This window comes from Saccostrea cucullata, unplaced genomic scaffold, assembly GCF_032062105.1.
Source record: "Saccostrea cucullata isolate Sc308-1 unplaced genomic scaffold, CSIRO_AGI_Scuc_v1 ctg205, whole genome shotgun sequence".
In the NCBI taxonomy this organism is placed as follows: domain Eukaryota; kingdom Metazoa; phylum Mollusca; class Bivalvia; order Ostreida; family Ostreidae; genus Saccostrea; species Saccostrea cuccullata.
In genome coordinates, this window is record NW_026936671.1 from 58,285 (window position 1) to 85,124 (window position 26,840).

General features: G+C 33.7%; 3 protein-coding genes across 4 annotated transcripts; 1 reads left to right on the forward strand and 2 right to left on the reverse strand.

The window, feature by feature from the left end:
- Nucleotides 1-517: 517 nt before the first annotated feature.
- On the reverse strand, nucleotides 518-4,419 carry LOC134246189 (ribonuclease Oy-like). Its single transcript, XM_062728515.1, has 9 exons — nucleotides 4,335-4,419; nucleotides 3,978-4,059; nucleotides 3,204-3,259; nucleotides 2,560-2,629; nucleotides 1,990-2,057; nucleotides 1,658-1,771; nucleotides 1,521-1,569; nucleotides 1,326-1,397; nucleotides 518-765 (listed from the first exon to the last, which is right to left on the reverse strand). Exons 1-9 carry the CDS (start codon nucleotides 4,370-4,372, stop codon nucleotides 550-552), a joined length of 765 nt encoding a protein of 254 aa, XP_062584499.1. The 5' UTR covers nucleotides 4,373-4,419; the 3' UTR covers nucleotides 518-549.
- A 2,034-nt stretch (nucleotides 4,420-6,453) lies between these two features.
- LOC134246209 (uncharacterized) lies at nucleotides 6,454-10,724 on the forward strand. The gene is made up of 2 exons (XM_062728528.1): nucleotides 6,454-7,021; nucleotides 9,989-10,724. The coding sequence occupies exons 1-2, from the start codon at nucleotides 6,454-6,456 to the stop codon at nucleotides 10,567-10,569; spliced, it is 1,149 nt and encodes a 382-aa protein (XP_062584512.1). The 3' UTR covers nucleotides 10,570-10,724.
- Nucleotides 10,725-11,043: 319 nt separating this feature from the next.
- LOC134246220 (pyruvate carboxylase, mitochondrial-like) lies at nucleotides 11,044-26,725 on the reverse strand. Of its 2 annotated transcripts, XM_062728538.1 has the most exons (21): nucleotides 26,474-26,725; nucleotides 26,171-26,355; nucleotides 25,808-25,973; nucleotides 25,105-25,250; nucleotides 23,924-24,041; nucleotides 22,610-22,880; nucleotides 22,062-22,224; nucleotides 21,586-21,768; nucleotides 20,739-20,973; nucleotides 20,032-20,049; nucleotides 18,632-18,856; nucleotides 18,100-18,256; nucleotides 17,597-17,703; nucleotides 17,198-17,331; nucleotides 16,708-16,957; nucleotides 16,300-16,428; nucleotides 15,691-15,806; nucleotides 14,932-15,111; nucleotides 14,119-14,367; nucleotides 13,323-13,463; nucleotides 11,044-13,102 (listed from the first exon to the last, which is right to left on the reverse strand). In XM_062728538.1, the coding sequence occupies exons 1-21, from the start codon at nucleotides 26,658-26,660 to the stop codon at nucleotides 12,848-12,850; spliced, it is 3,615 nt and encodes a 1,204-aa protein (XP_062584522.1). In that variant the 5' UTR covers nucleotides 26,661-26,725; the 3' UTR covers nucleotides 11,044-12,847. The 2 variants fall into 2 exon arrangements, with proteins under 2 accessions (XP_062584522.1, XP_062584523.1); XM_062728539.1 differs by lacking the exon at nucleotides 20,032-20,049.
- Between the last annotated feature and the right edge of the window lie 115 nt (nucleotides 26,726-26,840).

The window sequence follows — 26,840 nt, forward strand, 5'->3', positions numbered from 1 at the left end:
GATCTTTTCTATTTGTGTAGATTCCTAAATAGTTGAGGATTTAATTGTGTATTTTTGCACGAAGCATTGATCCCCAAAAAATTACTTCAATTTTTATGGTTCTGAAATCCATATAAATTATCTGGATCGAGCGTCTACTTTAAATTATTGTGAATTAATTTAACATTTCACAATTTTGAATTCCCCCGTGAAGTAAGGAATCTACAGTATCTAAGTAATTTTGGACAAGCTCATTAAGTAATCATTAGCACTTCGATTTCAAACTTGTGTGACTGAATTAATTGAAAGGGGATATAATCAAGAAAAGGCAAAAATAGGGTGTTTGTCTTAAAAAAAAAATTTTCAAGAACAACTTTACAGGTAGAGCTCAAAATTGGAATGTAAGGGTATCTTTTAAAGAGCAACAGTACAGGAGCAAGATTAGTGTTATTACGTGTAGTATGCAAGTATTTTTTTTTTTTATCTGAGATGAAATCTTCATTCTTTCATGTACATAAATTGAAACACTTGAAAACACTAACATAAACAAGAATTTATTTTCCGTAACCATTACAGTGTATTTTTGTTGCTGTACACCCCGTCAATAGGTGGGTAGTAAAATCCGTAACTTTCCGGACATGAACTTTCTGGATGACTGCTATATTTATGATGATAATGGTGGCTCCTCTTTCCGGAAGTGTTTTCGGAATCTGGGTAACAGTCCACGGGCTCAAAGGTCTTACTCAAGCAAATCTCTATTTCGTAAATGACTTGTCTCTTCATATCCTATGAATAGAGAATATTTCTCTGATTTTACAAAATTAAGTAAAAAACATTGAGAGTGTTTGGTTTTTAACGTTATTTTGAAACAGAAGGGAATCTTTAAAATTCATGTAAAAACATTCTCATTTACAGTGATATGACGTTATACAAGCTATTAACTTTCCAATGATAATTAATAACGGGTTTTCCTTCTTTCGAGCATTTTCATATCCCATACCTTGACAAGTAAAATGTAGGGTATGGAAGTAAATCTTGAAAGCCACTATTCAGTGATCCTGAAAGGGACGTTTAGAATCTCTCGGCAAATAATTTCACAAGCATATTTAATGCTCATTCTTCCAAAATTAAAACTAAAAATTCTTTAAAAGTGTCCACCGCCCGTTTAAAAATAAAAACAAAAGTGTTTCGTTATTTATGTTATTTTAAAAAAAAAAAAAAGAAGAAGAAGAAATTCCTGCATTTTTATTTGAATTTTTGGCACCTATAAAGTCTAAAATGACGAAATACATAAAAATATCTCGCGAGATTCATGGCTGACAAAGTTTTGTGAATATAATACTCACATGGTCATATGTGCATTGAACCAACGCGTTAACACCGAGTTCTCTCTTCAAAGCGGCCTCTGTTGGCTTGATCTGCAGCAAATTGAAATTGCAAATTTAATTTAATTCATGAATTTAATTTTACATTGATGTATATACATATCTATTCTTTTATAAACATAGTGTTGAAAGATAAATCAAAAAAATATTTCGTACATTATAAGTCGCGGTATGGCTTGGTACAATTCCTTGGTTGGCCAATAATCTAAAGGGAATTAAACGTTCATTACTGAAAGTGAATTTTCATGATAAATTGTATATATCAGTTTCGTATGAAAATGAAAGATACTTACGTTTGTCCGTTATATCGTGTATACAGATCCAGAGCTTTAGAAAAATATCTATACTCTGTAGAAGTTACGTTGAGTGAGCTGGCGCAAGTTCCGTGTTTACTCCATTCATGTTCCCTGCGAAAAAAAATGCATATTTCGTTATTTTTTTCTTTTACAATATTTCGAGGAGCTTGGAGGGTGTTATTTGATCCATTTGAAGTTAGACAACTAAATTGAATTCCTGATATCCAGATAAAATAATCACAGTTTTCCAAACTCCTGTAGGAAAGTGTAGGTATTTCGGGAGAAAGGGGAATTTTAGTTTCTTAAATTCGGCAGTATGCAAGACTTACCAGAAACTGTATTCAGAAGTGTCGGAGTACATGTTTGGCCACAAAATCTTCAAATGGGGAAGAAGCACCTGTAATAAATAAGACATTGATGTTTACAGGAAATTGATGATCAAAAATTCAAAGACAGTTATAAAATCTTCAGACCCGACTGTATTTTACGACAAATATTTCATAATGCGTTATAGGATAAAAAAAGAGACTGGGAGTGTTGCAAAGAGATGCTCCATTTTACAATTCCTTCCATACTTTAGACTTGAAGTTTTGACTTGCAAATTGCCATTTTTAGAGGCATTATTTCATTTTTCATTTATAAATACTGATCCTTACGTTGAGAGTTCGAAACCCACTGTGGGACGTGGAGACCAGTCCTTTCGGATTAGACCGTTTAAACCGAGGTCCAGTGTCGCAGTAGGTGCTGGCATGAAAAAGATCCCTCGCTGCTCAATGGCCCAAAGTGCCTAGCATAGGACACCAGTTTCAACTCTCCACCGGCAAGTGTTGGCGCCTCCATATGAGTAAAAAATTCTCGAGAGAGACGTTAAGCAACATACAAACACAAAATATAAATACCGAAATGGCGTCCGTATTGAAAGGCTGGGTTCCACAGCTTGTCGGCCCTTCCGTTCCCGTCTTTGTAGGCCTGCAAAAAGTTTTAAATTTTGAATTGAAGATACAAAAGAAAAGCAAAGAAGATTTTAAGAAGGGTGCAGTTTGAGCCAAGAATTCGAGAGGTGGTATCAGGTGCCTAGGAGGAGTAAACGTCCTCTGTTGACTGGTCACACCCGCTGTGAACCCTGTGAATTGATTAGGTAGACGAAAGATTTTGTAGTCAAATTCAGTATAGAAACAAAGACTTAAATCAATTAGTATGAAAAAAGTAAGCAAAAATACGGCCTAATGATATGTTATATTTGCTAACAAGGTCATTATAACGACCATAGAATAAAAAATATGCCGACTTGAAACGAGGTTGTTAAAATCCCTGTAAGGCTGTAACCTCAACTTATTAGTGAGTAACACGCCTCACTTAAAAAATGTATCATACTCATGCAGAGCAAGCTCTTATATAGCAAATAAGTTTGGAGGCACAAACATCAAAAACAGGTAATACTGGAATATTATGTAGTCATTACATGTTCAAATTGCCAATATTATCGGTTTTTAATCACTCGTACTAAAATTTTGTTAATAGTGTAAATAACAATGGTATTTACCACATTCCATGTATACCCCAGCCCTGCACACCTTGCGGAATAGAACAGGAGTGATGCTGTAAAGTTAAGAAAAAATCTTATGTCATTATTGTTGTCAATCTGGCATGAAGTCCATGCCATATACTGTATAGAATTATATACATGTATATACATGTATACCGAGTACTAGTATTAGCAGACGCGGATTCAGGATTTTTTTTCAAGGGGGGGGGGGGGTTCCACCCCAGTCAAAATAAAAATCTACCCTCCGAAATTTCTTGACAAGTTAAAAAAAAGTAAACTTCTTCCCCAAACGTTGAACCCCCCTTTTTTTGGGGGGGGGGGGGGGGGGGGGTGTAGTCGTTGATTTACAATCTAAAGCTTCATAACTTTGACTTTTCAGACGAAATCTGTGATCCAAGTTCATGTACTACATGTAGCTTTTATAATTTTACATTCCTACTACAAAAGATTATACGTAGATGGTTCTGAATCGTTATTTTTGAACTCTGTCATGACCACGACTCATTGTATACTAGTGCTAATATCTCAATGGTCAAAGTTGTTGTATAGACATTACTATGATAATTTATTTCGGTCCATATCTTACAAGCACAGATAAGAATGACTGGACACTTTACATTAAAGCTGTACTCCCCTCCAAAGTGTGTGCAAAAAGTCCCTGACCTTTGTTCAAGATTTCACATGAAATGTCAAGGACACTCCAGTATTATACTTTTTCAAGCCCCGAACAAACTTGAACCTTTTTTCTTCATCATTAAAAAAAAGCATTACCTCTTCCTTGCCCTTTATGCAAACGGCTACAGGCCACTCCTGTGTGTATGTAAAAATATCCCATTCATCTGAGTACGCATATCTACAAAGAAGTTGTTAAATACAGTGAATAAACCAAATTTTAAGTTGGGGGGTGGGGGTGGGCATATCCTGTTTGGATTTCCATGTCGAGTAAAACAAGAAAATCTCCAAAGAGATAATTATAGATAAGTATATAACAGAATTATTGCCTCATTTCGGTTCCCCAATAAATAAGGTCATTGGAACTCCTAAGGGACAACTAATATAGACGAATGTATATTCAAAATAAAATAAGTATTGAATCATTTGTATAGATATAAAATACTCATTCCATACACTGTAGAACATAGTACAAGCAACAACAGCATTGTCATGTTGGATCTTCTCCTGAAATTCGAGAAGCGAAGTTTTGATATTTGGATTTAAATATAAAAAATATTTTTTTTTAGATAAATGGTCGCTAAAGTCCTATTTCTTAGCGTACGAGGGCTGTCCAAAATTATTTAAGTTTATGGACAAATGCTATTTTTCTTTATCGAGCTCTCTCTCTCTCTCAAAAAAAAAAAATCAAATATCCGATTTACCAATATTTCAGCAATATTTAGATATGGAATGATTTTATATTGATGATATTTCAAAAGTTGATAAACTTAAAAATATGACATGTGTAAATTGATTTCAAAGTTTCACATGTCCCTACCTTGATACAGCTCTGATAAACTATGATAAGAATATTTGTCTCATATATACGTGAATAGTCACGCGACGAAAATTCCAAGATATAAAAGTTGCAAAACAAAACATGTTTAGGTTATGACGTTTATACAGAAACTTGAAGCTTTCGTGTGTCTTTGATAATATTAACAACAGAACTTTTTCTACTCTAAATCCATTCATTACTTTCAAATGAAAGTACAATAAACAACAAACACACCATTTGGACATAGAAACGACACGCAGTAGCTTTATTTGTGCAGTGTACATAAAATATGCAAAATATGAAAATCAATTTGTATATACAAGTTTATGTTGGATTGAATAAATCATGATAAAATTTAAACTTTATCGTGCTCTACGTGTCGTCCTAAACTGGTATTTAAACCACTATTCACCTCTTACATGTATATAGCCTTGCTAACGAGACCGGTTCTAAAGAACCACGTGATATACACCAGGTATTCGAATGAAAACCTTGTAATTCCGAAAAAGTAATTCATTATCACACCAAGTAGAAATTGATTTCTGTCTAATTCGTTCCTCAAACGAAAGAAATCATATTTTCCTTCAATAATGAAATATAGTTGAATTAAAAAAAAATCTTTATAAACATCCATTAAAAAAAAGCTATAGAATAAGATCGGTAAGTGTGTACATGCATCTATTTCCAATTCACTTTCAATGAATTTTTAGTTTTCTGCTTGCATCAATCACGTTCTTATTGGAGGAGAGAGGCTTTTATTAGATAAGTACTTTTCTATAATTGATACACGTATTTTGTTCTTATTTACTGAAATTGCATATATTATTGTAAGATATTATAACTTTTTTTATAAGGAATGTAGCAATTCAAATGAATATGTCGTCATTATTATTCCAACCTGACCACATGAAGGCACCGTGTAATTCATGGACTTATTATTTGGAGCAAGTGGAGTTGTGGATTGGAATTTGGAGTCAACAATCTTACCACAAAAAAGGGGGAATGTTTTTGCCTTTACGCAATTTATTTGAAGATCTTATAGACTCCTAGCCTCCAGTCCATGAATTAAGGGGGGGGGGGGGTTAATGTACCAACTGAAATAGAAATGTACAACCTCATCCATCTCGAAATAGGATTTTTGAGTTTTAGTAGATAAATTTTCTTTATAGTTTTAAAATCGTTTTACGGGTCTGTGGTTCAATCATTACTATGAAGAATGTAAGTTCTTCAAATTAAAGTTCATGAATGAGTTCCGTCCTCGGCCGATCTCACAAGCATAACGGAATCAGCCAAGGATTGCAAATTGTACAAATAATGGACAGCATCCGACACAAAATGACTACAGTGGCTGTCATTGGTCATGTCAAACACGTGATTAATCCTGAAAACTAAAAATGATGTACCGGAATTTGAAAGAGTAAATTGTTTTGTAAAACAGGAACTGAAAAGGAAGAACCCCATTAATATAATTTAAAAAAAAAATCAAATTTGTTTATTATTTTAAAGTATTCACATTTCAATAAAAAAGTCTATTTTACATTTATAAATAAAATATCGCCCTTGTCTATACTCTTATACCACCCAAAGAAAAAGAGAGTGTCATGCAGTCGATTTATAGACTTTATACATCTGTCTGGATCTTTCATCTGTTGTGCTTCCAAGTGGAATTATTTTCATGTCAAGGCAAGTTTTAATTACATCTGTTATATTATAAACTATATAACATTTTAATGTAGAAATGTTTGTTGTCTATCAATGTTCACCTTTTTATTTTTAGGCACCTCTACTAGCCACCATCGAGTGAAACGAAAAATCGAACAAACCTTTGAGACCAAGCATATTGTTGCCTTATATAATAGGACGAGAATTAATGTCCCAACATTAAGACATCACTTACCCGGATTCCTTTTCACAGACGCGAACAGAAACAAACACACTGTCATAATTGTTCGTGTACTTGCCACACAAGATCGAGGGTCAAGAAGAACGGGTTTCATAGAAAGATTAAATAATGTAATTTCTGCAAAACTGAAAAACGGGAGATGTATGATGAGGGAATATAACCCTAGAACAAGACCAAACACTTGTTCGAATCCAAGACACATCGAATATTATCACTGTACAGTTTTTATGGATGAAGTTGAAGAAGGGATAAGTATGGTTGAGTTCAATGTCCAGAATCATAACGATTGCAGACTTTCAGACAAAGGATGGTTTACTGTTGGTGTTAGGGTTGACAAGACGAGAACAGGGGTCCAAGCAGGGACTGAATGGTTTTTTGTCGATCATTTGCAAAGATCAATGTTAATTGGTGGAAATAGCTGTTAATCACACCAACACTGATATTTATTTATAAATAAAACTAGCAAAGTCAAAGAATTGTGGTCCTCTGCTTTCGTTGTCTATTTAGAGCATATTGTCCATGTCAAACATGAACGCCTTAATTATTAAATGCTATTCAAAAATTCAAAGAATTGTGGTCCCCCCGCTTTCGGTGTCTTTGTGGGTGAGATATTTAGAGCATATTTTCCATATCAAACATGAACGCCCTATTACATGCTATTCAAAAGATACCATCAAAGTTGATTTTTTTTAAATTTGGTCAAAAATCAGGGTGAAGGGGTCAGAAATCATAGCATGCTCGGTAATATCTTGTCCCAGGTAATACACATGTCAAATATGGTAGCCCTTTCTCTTCTCAATCAAAAGTTGTGAGGAAAAAATAACATTTCTGAAAAGCAGGTCGAACATTAGGTTTCAAGGTCACAGGTTTAAAATCATAGTGTAGTAAGAAATGTCACAGCTAATATACATGTAAAATATGAAAACCCTACCTCTTCTCATTAAAACGTTATGACCAAGGTTAAAGTTTATGAAAAGTAGGTCAAATTCAAGGTCAAGGTCACGGGGTTTAAATTCATAGTAGTATTTAAGAAGGACTTGTCACAAGTAGTATATATGTATACTAGTAATATGAAAGCCCTATCTCTTCTTGTTGAAAAGTTATGGCCAATTTAAAGTTAATATGTTTAAATTTTTAAAAAGTATGTCAAACTTCAAGGTCAAGATCATGGTGTCAAAAAATCATAGTGTATTAAGAAAGGTCTCGTCACATGTAATACACACTTTTAATATGAAATTCCTATCTCTTTTCATTTAAAAGATATGACCAAGGATAAGATTTTTGTGGAATTAAGACCGGCAGACCCCTCGCTTTCGCGAAAATTGTAATTTTCAATTAAGCAAGGTCATTGTAATAAACCAAAAGTTGCGAAATTGCGACTTTATACGAGAAACATGTTGTTGAAAACCATGTAACATCAATTTATTTGTCTGAAGCTGACTCGATTTAAAAGCTGGTCCTACGCAGAACATGCTTTTGAGAATCGAATCAACACTATATTATGGTGATTGTGGAATAATTAAAGTTGACGGTGGACAATCTTTAAATATTCTAAAATGAAGTTATATTTTGATATTGCTTTGTACAAGAATATATAAGCACAATAGTCAGCAAATTAGATAACAGAACAAGCTTAAAAGACGATATATAATTTTACTAAATTTATACTAATTATTCAACATTTTTAAGCTATATATAAACTATTTTTCTCAATATCCTATGTTTATTTTATTTTAACCATGATCTTCTTGCCAATGAGGTGTATGTAGTCTGAAATTGTCAATGTCATCTAACCCTCTTAAAGACGAGAGTTTATGTCTCTATATTACATAATTATGACGCAAAAATAATGCAAGGAAGGATGGTACTTATCAATCACACAAGTCAAGATACTGAAGCTCTTTATATGTATATGAGGTGTCTTATATATTTCAAATTGAGTATAATTGTCATAGTTTATATTAGGGATACTCGGCTCTTTTCTATTTTAAATCAAATGAGGAAATCCTTTAACAGACCCAAATATATATACGTGTGAATATATAGTAACAACGTGGCGTGAAAGGGATGTGCTATCTCCATCATACTTAAAATACCAGACTGTTTTTAGAGATTACATTAAAAACAAATACAATGTAACAGGTGTCCGTTGTCAGGATGAGGAGAAATGAGGCTCACAACTATTAAAATAAATCAAAATTTGAGAAATTCGCTTATTTTTGTTTCATTTGATTTCTTTATATTTTTATTTATTTTATCTATCGATCTGTCTAATTTACATTCCGGTAGAATTATCAAGAAATCAACTTTCCTAACTCACAAAGAAAAAAAAATAGAAATGCAAATATTTCCCGATCATTCATAAATATTTTTATATTATGTTATTTGATTATTTCACTTATACTATCAATTTTTATGATCCCTTGCTTGCTAAATTAGAATACACGCATTGAGAATCTTTAACATTATTATTTATCGTAAGGGATAGTTCAGAGCTCATTTCTGTTTTTTTTTTTCGCTCAATTTTTCGCCTTCTAAACCTGCTTACCCTACATATCAGAAAAGTATAAAAAATATTATTGTCCGCTAAATATATGTTAATGTCAATCCGACGAAAAAAAAATATAATTGATTGGTTTCCCGTATCTATATGGGTCAGGAAGAATATAAGGGAAAACATTTCTATCTGATGTTTTTATAACAACACAAAACACATTTCCTTCTTCAAAAGAGGAGATGGTTAACGCATATGTTATATCTATATATTCATATATATTGGACGTGTTGAAAAATTGCAGAACAACAACATCTAGTGCGAGAAATTAAAAATGCTGCGTCTTCGGGTAGAATCTTTAATCTTTACCTGTATCTTTAATTTTTTAATTATGCATCAAGGTGAGTGTATTTTTATTGAGTCGAAATATTGTTTTTACTGTATAGACTATAGGTACTCGTATATATAATGATTTTTTTTAAATAATACTGACAAGCAAAATCCCAACATAAACAAATACTTATACATGTATCTAAATGTTAAAGAGAAGATTGTCTTTCTTTCTTTTCTGTAAAAGATTCTTCAACTGCCTGCTTTTTATAAATTAATTCAGCATCCGAACCTGTATATTTTATTTTCAAATTCGTGTTTTACAAAATTACACTCATTTTATGTTGAACTGCACATTCTTGTTTGTGAAAACGATTTTATTTTTGTGATGTTTTTTTTTTTTCATGCTGTAAAATAATAAGGGGGGGGGTGGTAACGAAAATTTAATTACATGTAATTTTTTGCATTAATACCCCCCCCCCCCCCCAAAAAAAAATTCAAAACATAATTTGGATTTTTTTTCTATGCTGTTTCTAAATCCTGTTAAATTTTCATCCATTTAGATGTCTCATCATTATTACACCACAGAGAAAAGCGAGACATTGACATGAATTTTCAGAACAGGCATATTGTAGCTTTTGAAAGAGAAATTAGATACAGCAAGCTTAGAGGTTCAGTAGTACAGTACATCAAAGGGCAGGAAAACAGGAGAAAACACACACTGATCATCGCTAAAGTAGAGAGCACAGATATCAAGAGCAAACGGAAAAATGATGTGACGATAAAATTGAATCGGATTGTGTCCCAAAAGTTAATGCAAGGAAGCGAATGCCAAAAAGTGCCCTATAAACCCTATGGAAGCTCAAATCAAGGGGCCTCTGGACAAGGAAGAGGGGCACAGAAGAAAACATGTCCAAATTCAACATCTCAGAAATATTTTCATTGCAGCATACTTCTGAATGAATTGGAAAGCCGTATACTTATGGCCGAGTTCGACTTAGAGAACAGTGACATTTGTGCTTATTCGGAAAATGGGACTTTTACAGTTGGTGTAAAAGTCGACAATACTCCCACTAATTCGTTCTTTGTTGATCATTTAAAGGAGTCACATTTGTTCCCTGATATAAAGACTTGCCAAACATAAAGCTACATGTATTGAACCTGAATACTTCAAATGATACAACTATGAACGTCCAAGTTTTCGCTCGTCCACTTTCCAGTGTTTCTCAAATCTGAAAGGAAATTGTCGGACATCATAACCACATTGACAGTACTTTTATCGCATTTTAATTTCTTAAGTATTTTTGGTAGAAATGTATGACTCCCTCCCCCCCAAAAGAGAAATTGCTTCCTATGGGCCTCCTCTAATTAAAAATTGTTTTCTTTTTATTTCTTCGGGGAGCAGTTCTTAATTCAAATTGATATACCTATAAAAATGTGTTCTTTATAAGCCGGTAGTACAAAAAGTCTAACAATTTCAATGTTTTGCAGTGTTTTAGTCACCAAAATAACCCCCCCCCCCCAAAAAAAAAAAATTGATGCTATGACTTTTCATGTACATGTACAGTGTGTAAACAGAAATGTAATGCAGTTGTGCATGAAAATGAATTAACACAAGTCAACATAATAAAGAAGATTTTATTGAAGTTCTACTTCAACACTTGCAATGGAGAAATGAGGTTTCTTAATTTTTATAATCAACTACCCACATTAAATATTTTAAAAATGAAAGCATCTAAACAAAAGCCTTACAAAAAATTCACTATTTTTTCCCCTTAATAATGCCCATGTTAATTAAACACCTATAAATTAACTGTTTGCTCAACAAAATCTTGCATACAAATTCAATATACATGCAAAAAATATATATATCTACTGATTATAAACTTTTTGAAGTGAAATAAACACTTCCTAGCTCACATGAGATCTTTGATTTAAAATTATTATAATTTAATTTTTTCATTACAGTACACATTTCATTTCCATATGCCCTATCCTGAACATGCTATATAAAAACGCTTTTAATACAGAAAAAAAATCCACATAAAATTTTATCAACTTCAACATTGTCCTCTCAAAAAATTAATTCACTTTAATCAAAATATGATTGATCTTCTTCAAACGTCATTCCATCAAAATAAAGCCCGTTGTTTAGATGGACCTAGCTTTGTGTAATCAGAAATACTTTTCAAAATTTATTATGATAAAATTAACTTGGAATGTCAGCAACATTGGTTTACTGGTAAAAATGCTGTATGTATGCTTTTTGTGTACTCTTTTAATAGATACTTTGATAATCTTGAATGCCCTGTTTGGCATTAACTATAAAACAATAATTAAAAAGATTCAACAAATTTTCATTTAATTGTTACCAACACAGAAGCCTTTTAAGTATAATGAAGAACACATAAAATTATGCATCTATACACATACATGTACAATAAATTATGCTAAGTCCTAAATTTCCATCATCATGTTTACATAAGAGAAATAATCAAATAAGCACTAAAACATTGATTACATTATTATGCTCAAAGAAGTAAAAAAAAAAAATGATTGGAAAAAAATATAACTTTTTAGTTTATACATTGCAAAGATTAAGAAATAAAACATACTTAGTACTTAAATCATTTTTCACAAAATGTCTGTTAAGACCCAAATGATAAATGTCTACTTTCCAAATAAAAAAAATATCTCTTCCAAATTGGCTAGGGCTTTATTAATTACATGTACTACTCATAACATCAAACCCAACCTGTATATTATACTTCTGTGCACTAGAAAGCATCAATTTTGCAAATAATAATCATTTACCTATAAATTTTACCATGCAGCACATATATGTAAATATATATATTCAGTATAAATGTAAATGTACAAGATTTCATTTTCATGCCTTTTATATATTCAAAATATAAAATACCTATCAAAGAAAAGATCTTGACACTTTTTCTATACAAAATATGAAAAAAAAATAGAAAAATAGTTTAAGTCAAACAAAAGAATACTAGGTTATATAAGTAGAACTAGCAGATAAGACAATGATTGAACCTAGCATCATTTAGCACTTTGCTATATATGGAGAAAAATCAGATAAGACAATAATTGAACCTAGTCATTTAGCACTTTCCTGCATATAAACATTAAAACCTCTAGAAAAGACTTCACAGTAAAGATATTTATTTCTTTAGGATATGTTTCCATACTTTTAAAATCTAATATATATACATGTATCACCATTTCACACCAGTAATGCATATGTATAAATCATTTTCCCCACAATTTTTCGAAAAAAAATTTAATCTCATTTCTAATCATCAACAACAAGAACGTTTTCACATTCTAAACTGCATTTAACTTAAGCATTCCCAAAAACTCTCTTAAGGTGGCCTGCCATCTTTGGAAGATATCATCTTTCTCACTCAGTCGCATTCAATGTCCATCAATAAATCATCACCCTCCAACTTCATCTTCTTCTCCACAGCGATCGACTTCACCGTCCCTGAAGCAGGTGCCGTGACAACCATTTCCATCTTCATGGCGCTGAGCACTAAGACGGGTTGACCTTTCTCGACCTTGTCACCCTCTTTGACCTTAATGTCCACAACTTCTCCTGGCATAGGGGCCCCTACTGATCCCCTCACCCCCTTCAGAGCCTTGGGGTGGAAATGCAGCTCCTGAAAAGATACAACATATTCCATTTACTCTTTGGCTTCTATGAGGAATATTAAGATTTCACAAAAAAGATAATTCCGTGACCTACTTTAACTCGGTGACTATAAACCAATCATTTTGCTTAGTATTTGTAGACAAATGTTTTCTCAGTCGTGAAAATTAATTGTCAGGGATTGAAGTACACAAATCAATACTAAGGACATTTATTTGGGGACATTTCACCTTGGCTGCCTCTTCATCTTTGACCTTGACTGATCTCAGCTGTCCATTCAATTCAAAGAACATCTCCCTCTCCCCGTTCTTATTCAGGTCTCCACAAGCTAAGGTTTTAATGGACAGTGTCTTTCCTCTCTCTATTTGTACCTGTAATTAGCAAAAAAAAATCCTCATTTAACTGAAAATTTCTGCATGATGAAATGAAAATAAATGACATAAATTTTAAACCAGAAGTCTCCATCAAGACTGTAGCTCTACTGGTTTGTACTTTAAAAAAGTTTAAAGAAAAGTGGCATGTTGGTTTTGACTTGAGAAGAATTTTTAAAGAACAGCAATAAACAGAATAATGATTATGTATCTCAGTGTACACTACTTGCATGCCACATTATACATGTGCTATAATCAAACTGTATTTGAAATTGCATTTTTTAAGTATTTCACAGAAATTTCTATTTTTAGTAACCACGGCAACACGTTCATCGAAATCAAAAATCGATGCATAGAATTATGTATCTTAGTGTAGTCTACTTGTGTGCCAAGCTATATTGAAATCAGACCAAAACTGTAGGCACAGTGGTAGCATTTAAAACATACCACCAAAATTGTTTACTATCGCATGAAGAAACTTGAATCCTCTTTACTTAAGGATGCTTTGTGGCTGACCAGTGAGAAAAGCTAAAAAAAGTTAAACTGAAAAAAAAATCCAATCTTATTTACCTAAATATTTATAAATTCTAAACCCCCTCCCAAAAAAATAAGTACACTTTATTGTAAGGAAATGTTATTAAACACCATGACAAACCTCCATTTCTTGAGCAACTTTGGGTCCTACAAAGAATATCCTTGTTCCGAGGGTATCCACAGGGCCGTATTTATCACGGAACTCCAGGAAATCGTCGGTGACCTTGGGATAGAGGGCAGCACTGATGACATCGTGCTCCTTTACATCATGCCCGTGCTTCTCTTTCAGCTCCTCTCTCAACTTATCAAAGTCAACGGGAGGGAGAGCTTCCCCTGGACGACCCTGAATACCAGGCTTTCCCTTCAGGATCTGGAAAAGGATAAATTTATATACTGCAGTGATTTTCTAAATGCATTTTTAATACAGTCAATCCTTTCAAACTCTATGTGGCCTAGAAAAAAAAATGACATCCAATTTTAAATTCACTTTGATGTATCTAGAGTTCCATTTTGACACATTAAAATTCAAAATACCAAATTCAATTGTACAATAGTATCAAACTAGCAAGATAGCAAGGGTTTTGACATTTTCAAAATATGATATTCCTTTTGGCACAACTACTGTATGTATACTTAAAAAGGCGGGCTTCATATATTAGCGACACTGGCTCAGACATTGATACGCAAATTCATGACTACCACAAAAAATCATACATAAATACAAAATGCACAAATTCATGAATATGAAAACCACTAAAAAAATAATATATAAATACAATACACAATTTTTTGCGAAAGTAAAAATGCAGCGCATTAAAAAAAGAAAGAAAAAATGCCTCCCTCTCTTCATATTTCTTGAAAAAAATATGCCAATAAATTTATATCAGTAATTGCACTAAATTTTATGTACATGTACAGTATACTTTTTGTTTACCTTGGTTCTGAGTGGTTCAGGATAGCCTCCTGGTGGGACCCCCAGATATCCCTGGAAGTACTCGATGACGGAGGCAGGGAAAGATAACTCCTCCGCTCGGTCCTCCACCATCTCCTTGGTCAGTTTGTTCTGTACCATGAACTGAGCCATATCACCCACCACTTTAGAGGAAGGGGTCACCTAGGAGGAATTCACATATAAAATGTACATGTGTAGTAATTTTGGAAAAAGCTTCAAATGTGCTCATTTAAAATATATATAATATTTAATCAAAATTACATTTTTGTTTTCCAAAGAGCAAATATGTAATGAACATTTTAATACTGCAAAAATTTTCAAACCGCTTTTGAGAAATTAAATAAAGCAACAAAAATAAAACGAAGTTTTATCTATATAAACATAAACATTAAGTAATGAGGCTGGGGGGGGGGGGGGGGGGTCAAAGAACATAGTTCATTCGTAAACTGAAAGATTTCATTTTTTAGATCTTTTAAAAGCTGTCAACAATCATTTTGCAAAGAAAAATTTCATACATTTATATTTAGATTTAAAATTTGATCAGAATATTTTTGTATATCTACTCTGTAAATGAGCCCAGCTCTCTGTACTTCTGAGTACTTTGATTAGCAAAAGTTTTGGTTTAGCTAAAATTATGAGTCACTAAAAAGTCAATCATAAATGCTATATGAAGAACACATGATTTAACTCTCTGATTATAACTTGCTTTATCCCTTCTATTTTATGTTATTGTAAACAAACCTTGGGAATATTCCCCAGCAGCTGATTGGCTTCGGCGTACATTTTCTTCACTTCCTCAAACTGGTCAGCCAGACCGAGGCTGAAGGCCTGGAACTGTAAGTTTGTGTACTGACCACCTGTCACAATGTCACAAAAGAAAAACTTGTTAATAGAGAAACCTTAAACTATATGCTCTAAATATACATGTACAGTCAAATTTTATTATCTCAAATTTGAACAGACTGAGAAAAAAAATCTTGGGAATATTTAAGGGATAGTAAACCAAGATATTATGTGTTAAAAGAGGTTTGAGAGCCTTGTCATCACAAATATTTATAACCATGATATTTGAGATCTCTGTGTCTATTAAGTTATTAACAATAGATCCAAAATAGACTTGATCATGAAAATTAAGTCACGTTTTTATTCACAGTAAATTAATTTTTGCCTAGTGAATAAAAGTTGTGTGTAGTATTAGGTTATAAAGAGTGTTGACTATCTCACAAAAAACTATCGTCTTTGAGATAACAGTCAAATTACCAAAGTTCAGCTTTATTATCTGTATAATAACAATAATGACCTATATTGTGGTACAAGTTTATATCAGCCACACAGAAAGCATATACAGACCTGGAATTTCATTGACATAGACATCTGAGTTTCCACTTTTCAGCGTCTTGCAGCATTCAAAAGGAGCATAGAGATTCCTGGTCTGTTCCCAGTAAGCCGAGTAGTCGGACACATCAGACAGATGGATGCCTGTAACAGAAACAAAATAACAATTAAAACTTGGAAAAAATAGACTAGAGAGAGGGGAGGGGTGAAATTCTTTTAAAAGAAAACCTCTGATGCAAAAAAAAGTCTATAATTTACATGTATCTGTCAGTTGTACATGTATCATATCTTGTTAGGGTTGTTCATAAATATCTATACATTAATATGTGTGTGTTTGTTTTCAATCATGAGGAAGAATTGCATCACACTCTTGATAATTGACCTACTAATCAAGTACTTAGCTGTCTGTGGGTCTGTCTGTACCTGTTTGTAGGTCTGTTCCCTCTAATGCTGCCACCACTGCCCCCATACTGGGCTGTGAGGTCAGACCAGACATGGAATCCACTGCCACGTCTACCACATCTGCCCCTGCCTCCGCAGCAGCCAACATGGACGCCACTCCAGCACAGGCGGTGTCATGAGTGTGAACATGGATGGGGATGTCGGGGAATTTGTCTCTCAGGGTACCCACTAACATCTTAGCTGCCTTGGGTTTCAGCACACCTGCCATGTCCTGAGAAAAAATCATGGATATCATAAAATCCAGTTTCATTCCATCTTTCATTTTTTTTGTGAAAATTAATAACTTATTATAAACAAGTTTATTTCACTATATTGAAATTGTCATTATTTCCTTCAACCATGAACAAAGCATAAAATAAAACCGAACAGAAAATACATGAAACACAATCTTTAATAAAAGTATCATTATAAGTATTATTAAATAAATTAATAATTAATGTTTGATTCCTACCTTAATACTGAGTATATGGGTGCCAGCTTTCACCAGCTCTGTGGACAAATCCACATAATAATCTAGATTGTATTTGGATTTAGTGGGATCAGACACATCACCAGTGTACGAGATTGCTGCTTCAATCACACCACCTGTATAATATAGGCACATGTAAATAAAGCAAACTATAGGCTTTACATTGCAAAATAGGAACAGAGCAAACATGCTCCAAAATGTATTTTTCTGCAGCTACATTTTTAAAACTTAATACTTGAAAGGTAGCACTGAAATTTATGACTAATCAGAGCTGAAGTGAGATACATAACTATTTCATTCCTAACAGGTAAAACATGGATTTTTGTAAACCATGTTAAAACATTCATTTCAAGGAAAAAAAAGTCATTGTAATCATTTTACCTGCTTTCCCAACTGCATCCATGCCTACAATGATGTTTGGGAGGTAGTTCAAGGAATCAAATATACGGAAAATATCCATACCACTCTTAACAGCCATGTCACAAAACCTAAGGATATAAATTACTGGTGTCACACAACACAAAGAAAATGTAGATACAAATAATCAACATCATTTTTAACAAAGTACATTGAAACCTGTCTAATCTTCCGTACACTTAAAGACAAAGTTTGTTTTGGAATTGACAGGGTGCAAGGTTTCATGGTGTATAAAACATGGGCAAAAGTAAAATGACATAAAAATAAAGGTCAGAATTCAGAGTAACATGGTTTACGCAGATATCGCATTAAACAGTTTTCACTGTATATGCAAAACTGGTGCACGCATAAAAATTTTGGTTATTCCATAAAACATATACAGGTATAAATTATATGCATTTTTCTTTAACACATGGACAACTGAAAAGCGTACTTGTCATTGCATCTCTAGACAGAGTATTTCTTACTTGTAGACAACATTGTCTGGGTAATTAGTGTAACCCACAGCATTAGCTCCCCTTAGTAACATCTGGAATGGGACATTGGGGATCAGTTTTCTGAGTTCCTCAAGCCTTTCCCAGGGGCACTCATGTAGGAAGCGCATGGCCACATCAAAAGTTGCACCTGAAACAGGATGGTTTATTCGTTTAACCAGTGCATCCTATCACAGATATCAAATGCATGAACATGGCATAAAGGAGTGTGCCTGTGTCACAACCAACTTCATTTTATTGAAAAATAATTAATTTTGATATATGTAAATGAGTTTGAACATTCATTGGTTTTTACATTCTTACAAACAATATTCACCATCAACAAATACATCATATATATATATAATTAATTACTAGTACATATATATGAAGGAATATACATGTAATATACTGGTAAAGCTTTCCTTCTTTAATATGGATTTTTGCAAAGCAAATTATCACGAATATCATTTCAAAGTCTACTTGCAATCGTTTCAGAGAAGAAATATTCTACACTTTAACATACCTCCCCAGTTTTCTAAACTGTAGAGATTATTAAACCTCTGAGATACAAAAGGTGAGATTCTCTTCAGGTCAAAGGTCCTGACCCTGGTTGCTAGGAGCGACTGGTGGGCATCCCTGAAGGTGGTATCCATCAGAAGCAATCCTTTGTGCTCTCGGACTTTCTTGGCAAAAGCCTCTGGTCCCTCCTTCACCAGGACGTCCCTCCAGCCCTTGGGTGGAGCGGGGGCTGTGTGATAAAAATAAACAATCTTAGCTATTAATAGATACTGACTACCGGTAAGTGATGATCTGAATAACACACAAAATGGGAAGATTCCATGTCAGCAAGCTTGCAGCATTGACAGCAAGATAAATCTTCAAGCAACAAAATCATGATATATGCACATGAAAGCAAAACTGATCAGCATAAATTTTTATCATAATAACTAAACATTAACAGATTTGCAGCATATCTGACAAGGCATTTGTCATGCTTAATATTCTATAGACAATTCATTTCACACTTAAAAACAAAATTAGCCCAATTAGTTTTTGAGTAAATCATTTGTTTAAGGATTTGTTAAAAAAAGGATGAATATTTAATAAAGAGTGCAGATTTAAAATATGTTGATTTAGGTCCCCAGAAACAGTTCCACAAATTGGAGAAATAAATACATGTATAGGAAACAAGGTTATTGAGTTGAGAAATAAATATACCAGAGTTTAAGTATATTTTTAAATATTTAATATATATGAATACAAGATTTATTTTTGTTCGTATAACACACAGTAGTGTAACACTGAGTGAATTATACAGATCATTTAAATATAAACATGAACATGCAAACGCATGAAACTACGTGTGAACTATTAGTTCTTTTGTACAAATTTTGCATAGGATCATAGAGTGCAAAAAAAATGTGGCACCATGTATTGTTTCTTTTCTGTGTAAGTTTTTTTTTTGAGTTTTGAACTCACAGATTTTAAATGGATGCATATGAATTCAACAGATCAAAGGACAACATGACACAATCCTCATGCAGCTAGATAAAATAGCTCTGTATTCCAAAAAAAAACATGAAGAAACTCTGGACTGAACTTGTCACAAAGACCTCAGCACTATGCTTTATTTACAGATTTCATGATGGAATAAATTAATTAAAGTGGCTAAATAAGGTACTAACTCTAAGTACAGCCCATAAAGCCATGTAAAAATAAAATAGACAGTGGGTTCCTGTTAAAAGAGGAAATTCAGATTAACCAGTTAATAGATTACAATTGTTCCCACTGTGACGCGATACAAAATGCTAATAAAGAGTATAAAGGAGTATACAATAGAAAAATGGCTGCAATAAAAAAATGAAAATATCATTTCATGGCATTAATTGCTGCCTTGCAGTGAACAGCAGTGAAAATTCTTACCCCTAGATTGATTTTCCTCTGTAGGGAGCACAAAATGAAGACAGTTATTACAAATATTTTTTCACATTTCACATCAAATATTAATGAACTATATAGGTTATGGCATGTTTTATGAATAAAGCTTCACTACATGCACAAGAGAAACTTTGTCAACGATTAAATCAATACCCTTTTAATGAAAAGCAATTATTAATAGACTGTCCAAAACAAATAGAGAAAAAACAAAAACCTTTCAACAAGAACAGAGTTCTGAAAATTTGACTAAAAGATTTATCACTAGCTGTAAAGGAACTGCTTGATTGATTGTTTGTTGTTTAACGCCCCTCTCGAGAATTTTCCACTTATATGGAGATGCCACATTTGCTGGTGGAGAGCTACAAATTTTGTCCTATGCTCGGCACTCTGGCCCACTGAGCAGTGAGGGATCTTTTCATGCTAGCACCTACTGCGACACAGGACCTCGGTTTATACGGTCTCATCCAAAGGACCAGCAGGAACTGTTTTCTAAGCCTTTAACTTATGAATCTTCTTTCATATCAGATTAGGTATCTGAGTACTAACAGACTATACAATTTCTTGTATCTAACTACTACTGAAATTTCAAAAATTTCAATTTAAAGGTGAAATATTTAGTAGGGGGTTTCTAAGAATACACGATACCTCTACAGAGCAATCAAAAATATAGTCCATCTTTAACACAGTCTTACCATAGGGTAACTGTGGAACAGTTGGTACGACCTCTGAGGGTTGAAGGTCAGTGGCCAGGGGGGTCTGGGGGCCATTGACCATCACCTGGGCCAGGTAATAGAGCAGCTTCTGGGCCCGGTTCTGGGTGGGGTAGAATTTAAACAGCTGGGGGTTCTCGTCGATGAAGTATGTGTCCACCACTCCCGACAGGAACTGCTCGTGTTGGAGGACATTCAACAGAAAAGGGATGTTGGTCTGCAAAAATAAAGCTTATATGAAACTATCATCTTAGAAATTTAAAATAAATGTCTCCTGCATTATCTTTAGTTTTGTTTGATGAGGTACATACATCTAACTTCTTGATATGAAAGATATTTATTTTAATCTTCATAGAATGTTTTAATAAAACCTCAGAAAAGCATTAAGTAGAAAGGAAAGTCTGACCCTTGGGATCTTTTACAAAATTAGACAAAATTAAATATCTCACTGCTCTTCAGATTAAATATTTTATCTGTAGAATGAGATGTAGTGGTAAAAACCTCTCCTTGAATGGACTGATATCCTCCATCAAATATATGTATGAAACAAACAAGTATATTGCATATAAGAACAATAATCAGGTGACTTTTGACGAAGCCTGGAAACCCTGGATGAATCTGTTTTTGTAATTTTTTCTATCTCTCTATCCCTTCTCTCTCTTTCCTTTCTTTCTTGCTCTATTTCTCATTCTCTCTCTCTTTCTCTCTCCATTCTCTTATAAAAAATTTACAGAAAATGTATATATGTATTGTAAAATTATGTATTGGAATCTGTAAATTAAAAAAAAAAAAGTCTGACCCTGAGATGCCAACTTCAGCCATTACTGACCTTGACCCCTCTGATTCTGAACTCCTTGAGTGTCCTCAACATCTTGGCAGCAGCAGATGGGTGATCTCTGGCCTTAGCAATGACCTTGACCAGCAAAGAATCATAGTAAGGTGAGATGATGGCCCCTGCAAATCCTAGAGCACTGTCCAGTCTGATTCCCATACCTTCCCCACTCCTGAACACCTGTCATGGGAAAAAAAAAACTTTATGGTGATTTCACCTAGTACATAATATTCATATGCTCAGTATATTGTAACTTTTGCATTTTTTAAATACAAGTATGAGAGATTGAGGGAAAAGAAAAGTAAAATTTAATGTTGCAAGAAATTTTCACTTTCTATGTAATATAAACATTCAACTGTATTTCACAATTCAAACCTGCATCACCTTTTAAAATGTTTGAAAAATTCAAAATGTGTGCATTTCAAATACTATTCATACCACCTAGTTCTGAGCAATATTTAACCTGTGTGTACCTCTATTCGGCCAGTGTCGGGTTGAAAACCTCGGGCAGGGTCCTCAGTGGTCATTCTACACTGGATGGCACAGCCATGTAGTTCTATATCCTCCTGACTGAGTCCCATCTCTGGTAACAGCCTCCCCTCTGCTATCTTAATCTGACTCTGTACCAAATCTATCCTACAATTTGATGAACAGGGATTTGTGTAACAAAGTTTTACTATGTTTTAAGTTGTCTGGTATATCCTTAAATTTGAAAATTTTTTGGAACTTAATATATTAATGACATACATTGTATCTTTTAGGAGATTTTCTTATTATACACAAGACTGCAAGTGTCTGATTGCGAAAATTTTTCTCATATATTTTTAAGGATTATGTATCATTACATTCATCATTACATATATCAATAAATTCATCTCACTGATAAATATCAAATAACTTTCACTTGGAAATAAAGTGTCACAAAAATAAAGTGATATACAGTGATAAATGGAATATTTTCATAAACACCCATTTGAAATATCCTTTTCCCCATAAACCTCCTAATGGTTATGCCACCTACCCAGTAACCTCCTCTGTGACGGTGTGTTCCACTTGTAGTCGAGCATTAACCTCAATGAAGTAGTATTGTCCTGAGGGGTCCAGGAGAAATTCCACAGTTCCTGCATTTTCATAGCCCACACACTGGGCTAGTTTGACCGCATCTGCAGTCATTTTGTCCCTAATGTCACGTGGCAGTTTGGGGGCGGGGGCTATCTCCACCACTTTTTGGTGGCGCCTCTGTACAGAGCAGTCCCTTTCATAAAGATGCACCACATTTCCTCCTCTATCACCTATAAAAGGAACACTTTGTGAAACCTCATGATAAAATCCAATCTTTAATTACTGTAAAATCACATATTTTCGTGGGGTCAAATTTTCATTGTTTGAGTAAAAACTCTTGGTTAGTGGGGATTTGAATTCGTGGATGAAGAATTGTTGAGTAGTTTCGTATTTAATATTTTATATTTCGTGGTGGACATGAATTCGTGGGTCTCTTCATACCTCGAAATCAATGAAAATTAACCCCCCACAAAAATTTGTGATTTCACAGTATGCAAAACATAATAAAATACAGTAAGAAACATACATGTATATATCCGTTGCATTTTCTTTATACTGTAAATAACTTTTAATTTGTGAGACCTATATTTTTTGAAAGCTCATGTGACACTGTCTGCTCTCAAACACTTTTTTCTCACATAAATTTTACAATACATGATGAGGATACTATAAACAATAAACAAAATTTGAGACAACTATTTCTCCCATAAAGATACTATAAAATCACATATTTTTTGGGGGTCAAATTTTCATAGTTTGAGGAAAATCTCTTGATTCGTGGGGATTTGATTTCTTGGATCAAGAATAAATGAGTACTTATGTATGCAACATTTTACATTTCGTGGTGGACATGAAAATCAATATCTGTTTTGTATGTGTAATGTATGAAAAATATTCAAAATTTTAATAACATTCTGATTTCTAAACCAGTTTCTAAACGTTTTTAAAAAACAAAACTTAAAAATTTGAAATTGGAAGGATTATTAAACCACCACGAAAATTTATGATTTCACAGTACGAAAATTTGTGATTTCACAGTACCACATAAAAATCTCAAGAAAATAAGGTTTCTATGATATGAGGTAATCTACAGTGTTCTTCATTGCAGAGGTACAATAAAACTTGGTTATAACGAAGTCACTGGGACTTGTAATATTACTTCGCTTTATCCGTAATTTGGAATATCCGTATAAGGAATTCATAAAATTTATATATTTGAGGGTCCAAGAAAGCTTTGTACTAAACAAGTTACAAGTATACTATATATATTTACCTAGAATCTGTACTTCTATGTGTCTAGGTCTCTCAATGAACTTCTCCAGGAAGAGGGCACCATTACCAAACGCTGCCTCTGCCTCGGATGTCGCTCTTCTGAAATTCTCATCTACCTCCTGCATGGGAAAATAAATTAACACATAATTTTCTTGCTTGTAAGAAAATCTCCTCCAACATGAAATCATCAGATTTCACCTATACCATTTAATACTTACAGTATAATATACATACACAGACCACAGTCAAACCTTAATATCTTTAAAGTGACAACTCTGAAATATCTGTGCATCTCAGATAGGAAAGTTGAAACTAGAATTTAATAGTAAATAAGGACTGTCGAATCAATTTAGCTCATCCTTAACATTTGACATTCGAATCTCAAGATACCCACATTGTCATACTATGTACAGTAAGGGGCATAACTTAAACAAGTTATTTTCAAAAATAACTCAAATGAGTTATTTTTTTGTCTCAATGAGTTACTTCTATTTGCTACGACTTACTTTTCCCCAGCCTTAGTAACTCAAACACGTTATTTTTCCAAAATAGTTTCAATAAATTAAGAATTAGTTTAAGTTATTTTGTGTCATTTTTCCCTAACATCACACCCAAAGCACCGAAGGTTTTTGCTTGTGCATCAAGACAAAAACAAATGTTTGACTAAATTGAGACCTTGCTCAATGCAGAAACCCATAGTATGACAATTTGGGTAAAAACAAATGTTTTGTCCTTATTTACTATTAAATTCTAGTTTAAACTTTCCTATCTGAGATGCACAGATATTTCAGAGTTGTCACTTTAGTTCAAAGTCTTGGGAAAATTGGGGAAAATGTTTTATTTAATGATAAAAATTGGACATATAAACCATGTAGATAAAACCACAAAATAAGGAGTAAAATACTCTCTATCTCCAACTCCTCACCAAATCTCCTTTGGAGTCGGTGCACTCCATCTAGTATTACATAATGGAATCCCAAAATGCAATGCATATTGGCAGGAAACACAAAACTCCCAAGAAATCAATGTCCAAGTAGAATATAAAAATAACTTATTTAAGTTATTATTATAAAAAAATTGTGTGTGTAAAATAACTTATTTAAGTTATTTTTCTGATAACTTGTTTGAGTTGACCCTGACTGATGTAAGCAATTTTCCGACATTAAAATGAACCTTACACACCTCCATAGACCTAACGATCCTCATGCCTCTTCCTCCTCCACCGTACGCTGCTTTAAATATGACCGGCAGTCCATACTGCTCACAGAAGTACCTGGCCTCCTCTATACTGCTGACTGGGCCATCAGTACCCGGCACAACCTGTACACCTACAAACACACACACAGTGGGGATTATGATGGAACCCCTTACTGGAATTTCTCATTTTATCTGAATTCAATACAATTTTAAGTTTCATTGCTTCCTGAAAAGCCGTACTTAACTGTAGAAATATAAAGATATACTGGTACATGTATAGCAAATGAATTTTGATAATTTTATTACTTTTTTTGGCAGGCTTAACATTTCAAGGATGGTAACTTATGGAGGGGGGGGCATATATAGTGATGGGCATTCATAGTGACCAGTGACAGCGTTCACATAAAAAAAATTCATCCATGATTTTATAAGCTATGAAATCTAAAATAAAAGGCAAATGTCTTAATAAAATGTTTCAAAACAATATACAAGTACAGTGAAAGCTGTCTAATCCAACATGCACTGGGAGATGAATTTTGTGTCGGAATAGACAAGGTGTCGGATTGAACAGTGTTAAAAACAAGGAAAATACTAGAATGGGAAAGAAATTAAACGTCAGAATTCACAGTGTGTCAGATTATTCAGGTGTCGGATTGGACAGTTTTCACTGTAGTAATATAAATGTCACCTGCTGCAATGGCTGCTTGCCTGGCCTCCACTTTATCTCCCATTTTTCTCACAACCTCAGGAGACGGACCAATGAATTTTATCCCTGCATCTATCACCTGCTGTGCAAAGTCATCTCTCTCAGAGAGAAACCCATACCCTGGGTGTATGGCATCTACTCCATTTTCCTTTAAAAGAAAATCAGGTAGAAACTGACTTTTGCTAAAATGTGTATTTAAGAGTTACCTCCCTTTATAACACATTTTTTTTTTCTAGATAACTAACAATTTAATCAATTTTATATCTAATTTGAGCATAATTCTTCCCAAAATTTTATCCATAAGTAAATTCTAAGGAAAAACCAATTAAAATGGAATATAGCTACCTTTGCAACATGGATGATTTCTGGAATATTCAGGTATGCGGCTACTGGGGGTAGGCCTTTCCCGATGAGGTATGATTCATCTGCCTTCTGACGATGCATGTGCATCATGTCTTGCTCAGAGTAGATTGCCACAGTAGTTATATTCATTTCTGTACAAGCTCTGAACACCCTTATGGCAATTTCACCTGAAAGACAGCATAAAAATATTTTCATTTTAGACAACAGAAACAAATCCTCCATCGTTTTACCTTGAACTTCGTGATTTCTATTATAAAGATTTCTCAAAGCAAGCAAGATATTTACCTCTGTTGGCCACCATAAGTTTTCGGATTTTTTCGTCGGGTTTAGTTTGGGACTGAGCCTGGGTAGAGCTACAGGCAATCCCCGGGGGTAGTTTGAAGCCATAGAGACTGTTTCCCCTGGCAGCGTCCGGTAGCTGAGTTCTGGCAGACTGGCACAGGGAGGACAGTCGAGCTTGCAACCGGAACATCTTATTATTGTGGTCCTCCTAACTTAAAGTTGGTCTGGATAATCTGAATGAAAAGGAATATAAAACTGGTTATGGCTACGTATTGATTTTTCTGTCTGTTTTGTTATCTTATAGACTGTTTATTGCGATGGGTTGTTGAAAATCAAGGTCACAGCCTTGATTCAATGTTTTCTTCAACAA

Coding starts and splice junctions, on each gene's coding strand:
- LOC134246220 (XM_062728538.1), bottom strand. CDS start 26,660: ATGTTCCGGTTGCAAGCTCGACTGTCCTCCCTGTGCCAGTCTGCCAGA. Junction 15,112..15,690: donor TGCTGGGGAATATTCCCAAG/GTTTGTTTACAA, acceptor AATTCCTCCTAG/GTGACCCCTTCCTCTAAAGT. Junction 13,103..13,322: donor AAGATGAAGAGGCAGCCAAG/GTGAAATGTCCC, acceptor GTATCTTTTCAG/GAGCTGCATTTCCACCCCAA.
- LOC134246209 (XM_062728528.1), top strand. CDS start 6,454: ATGTTCACCTTTTTATTTTTAGGCACCTCTACTAGCCACCATCGAGTG. Junction 7,022..9,988: donor GTTAATTGGTGGAAATAGCT/GTTAATCACACC, acceptor TCATCCATTTAG/ATGTCTCATCATTATTACAC.
- LOC134246189 (XM_062728515.1), bottom strand. CDS start 4,372: ATGACAATGCTGTTGTTGCTTGTACTATGTTCTACAGT. Junction 2,630..3,203: donor TGGGGTATACATGGAATGTG/GTAAATACCATT, acceptor AACTTTTTGCAG/GCCTACAAAGACGGGAACGG. Junction 2,058..2,559: donor TCAATACGGACGCCATTTCG/GTATTTATATTT, acceptor TATTTATTACAG/GTGCTTCTTCCCCATTTGAA.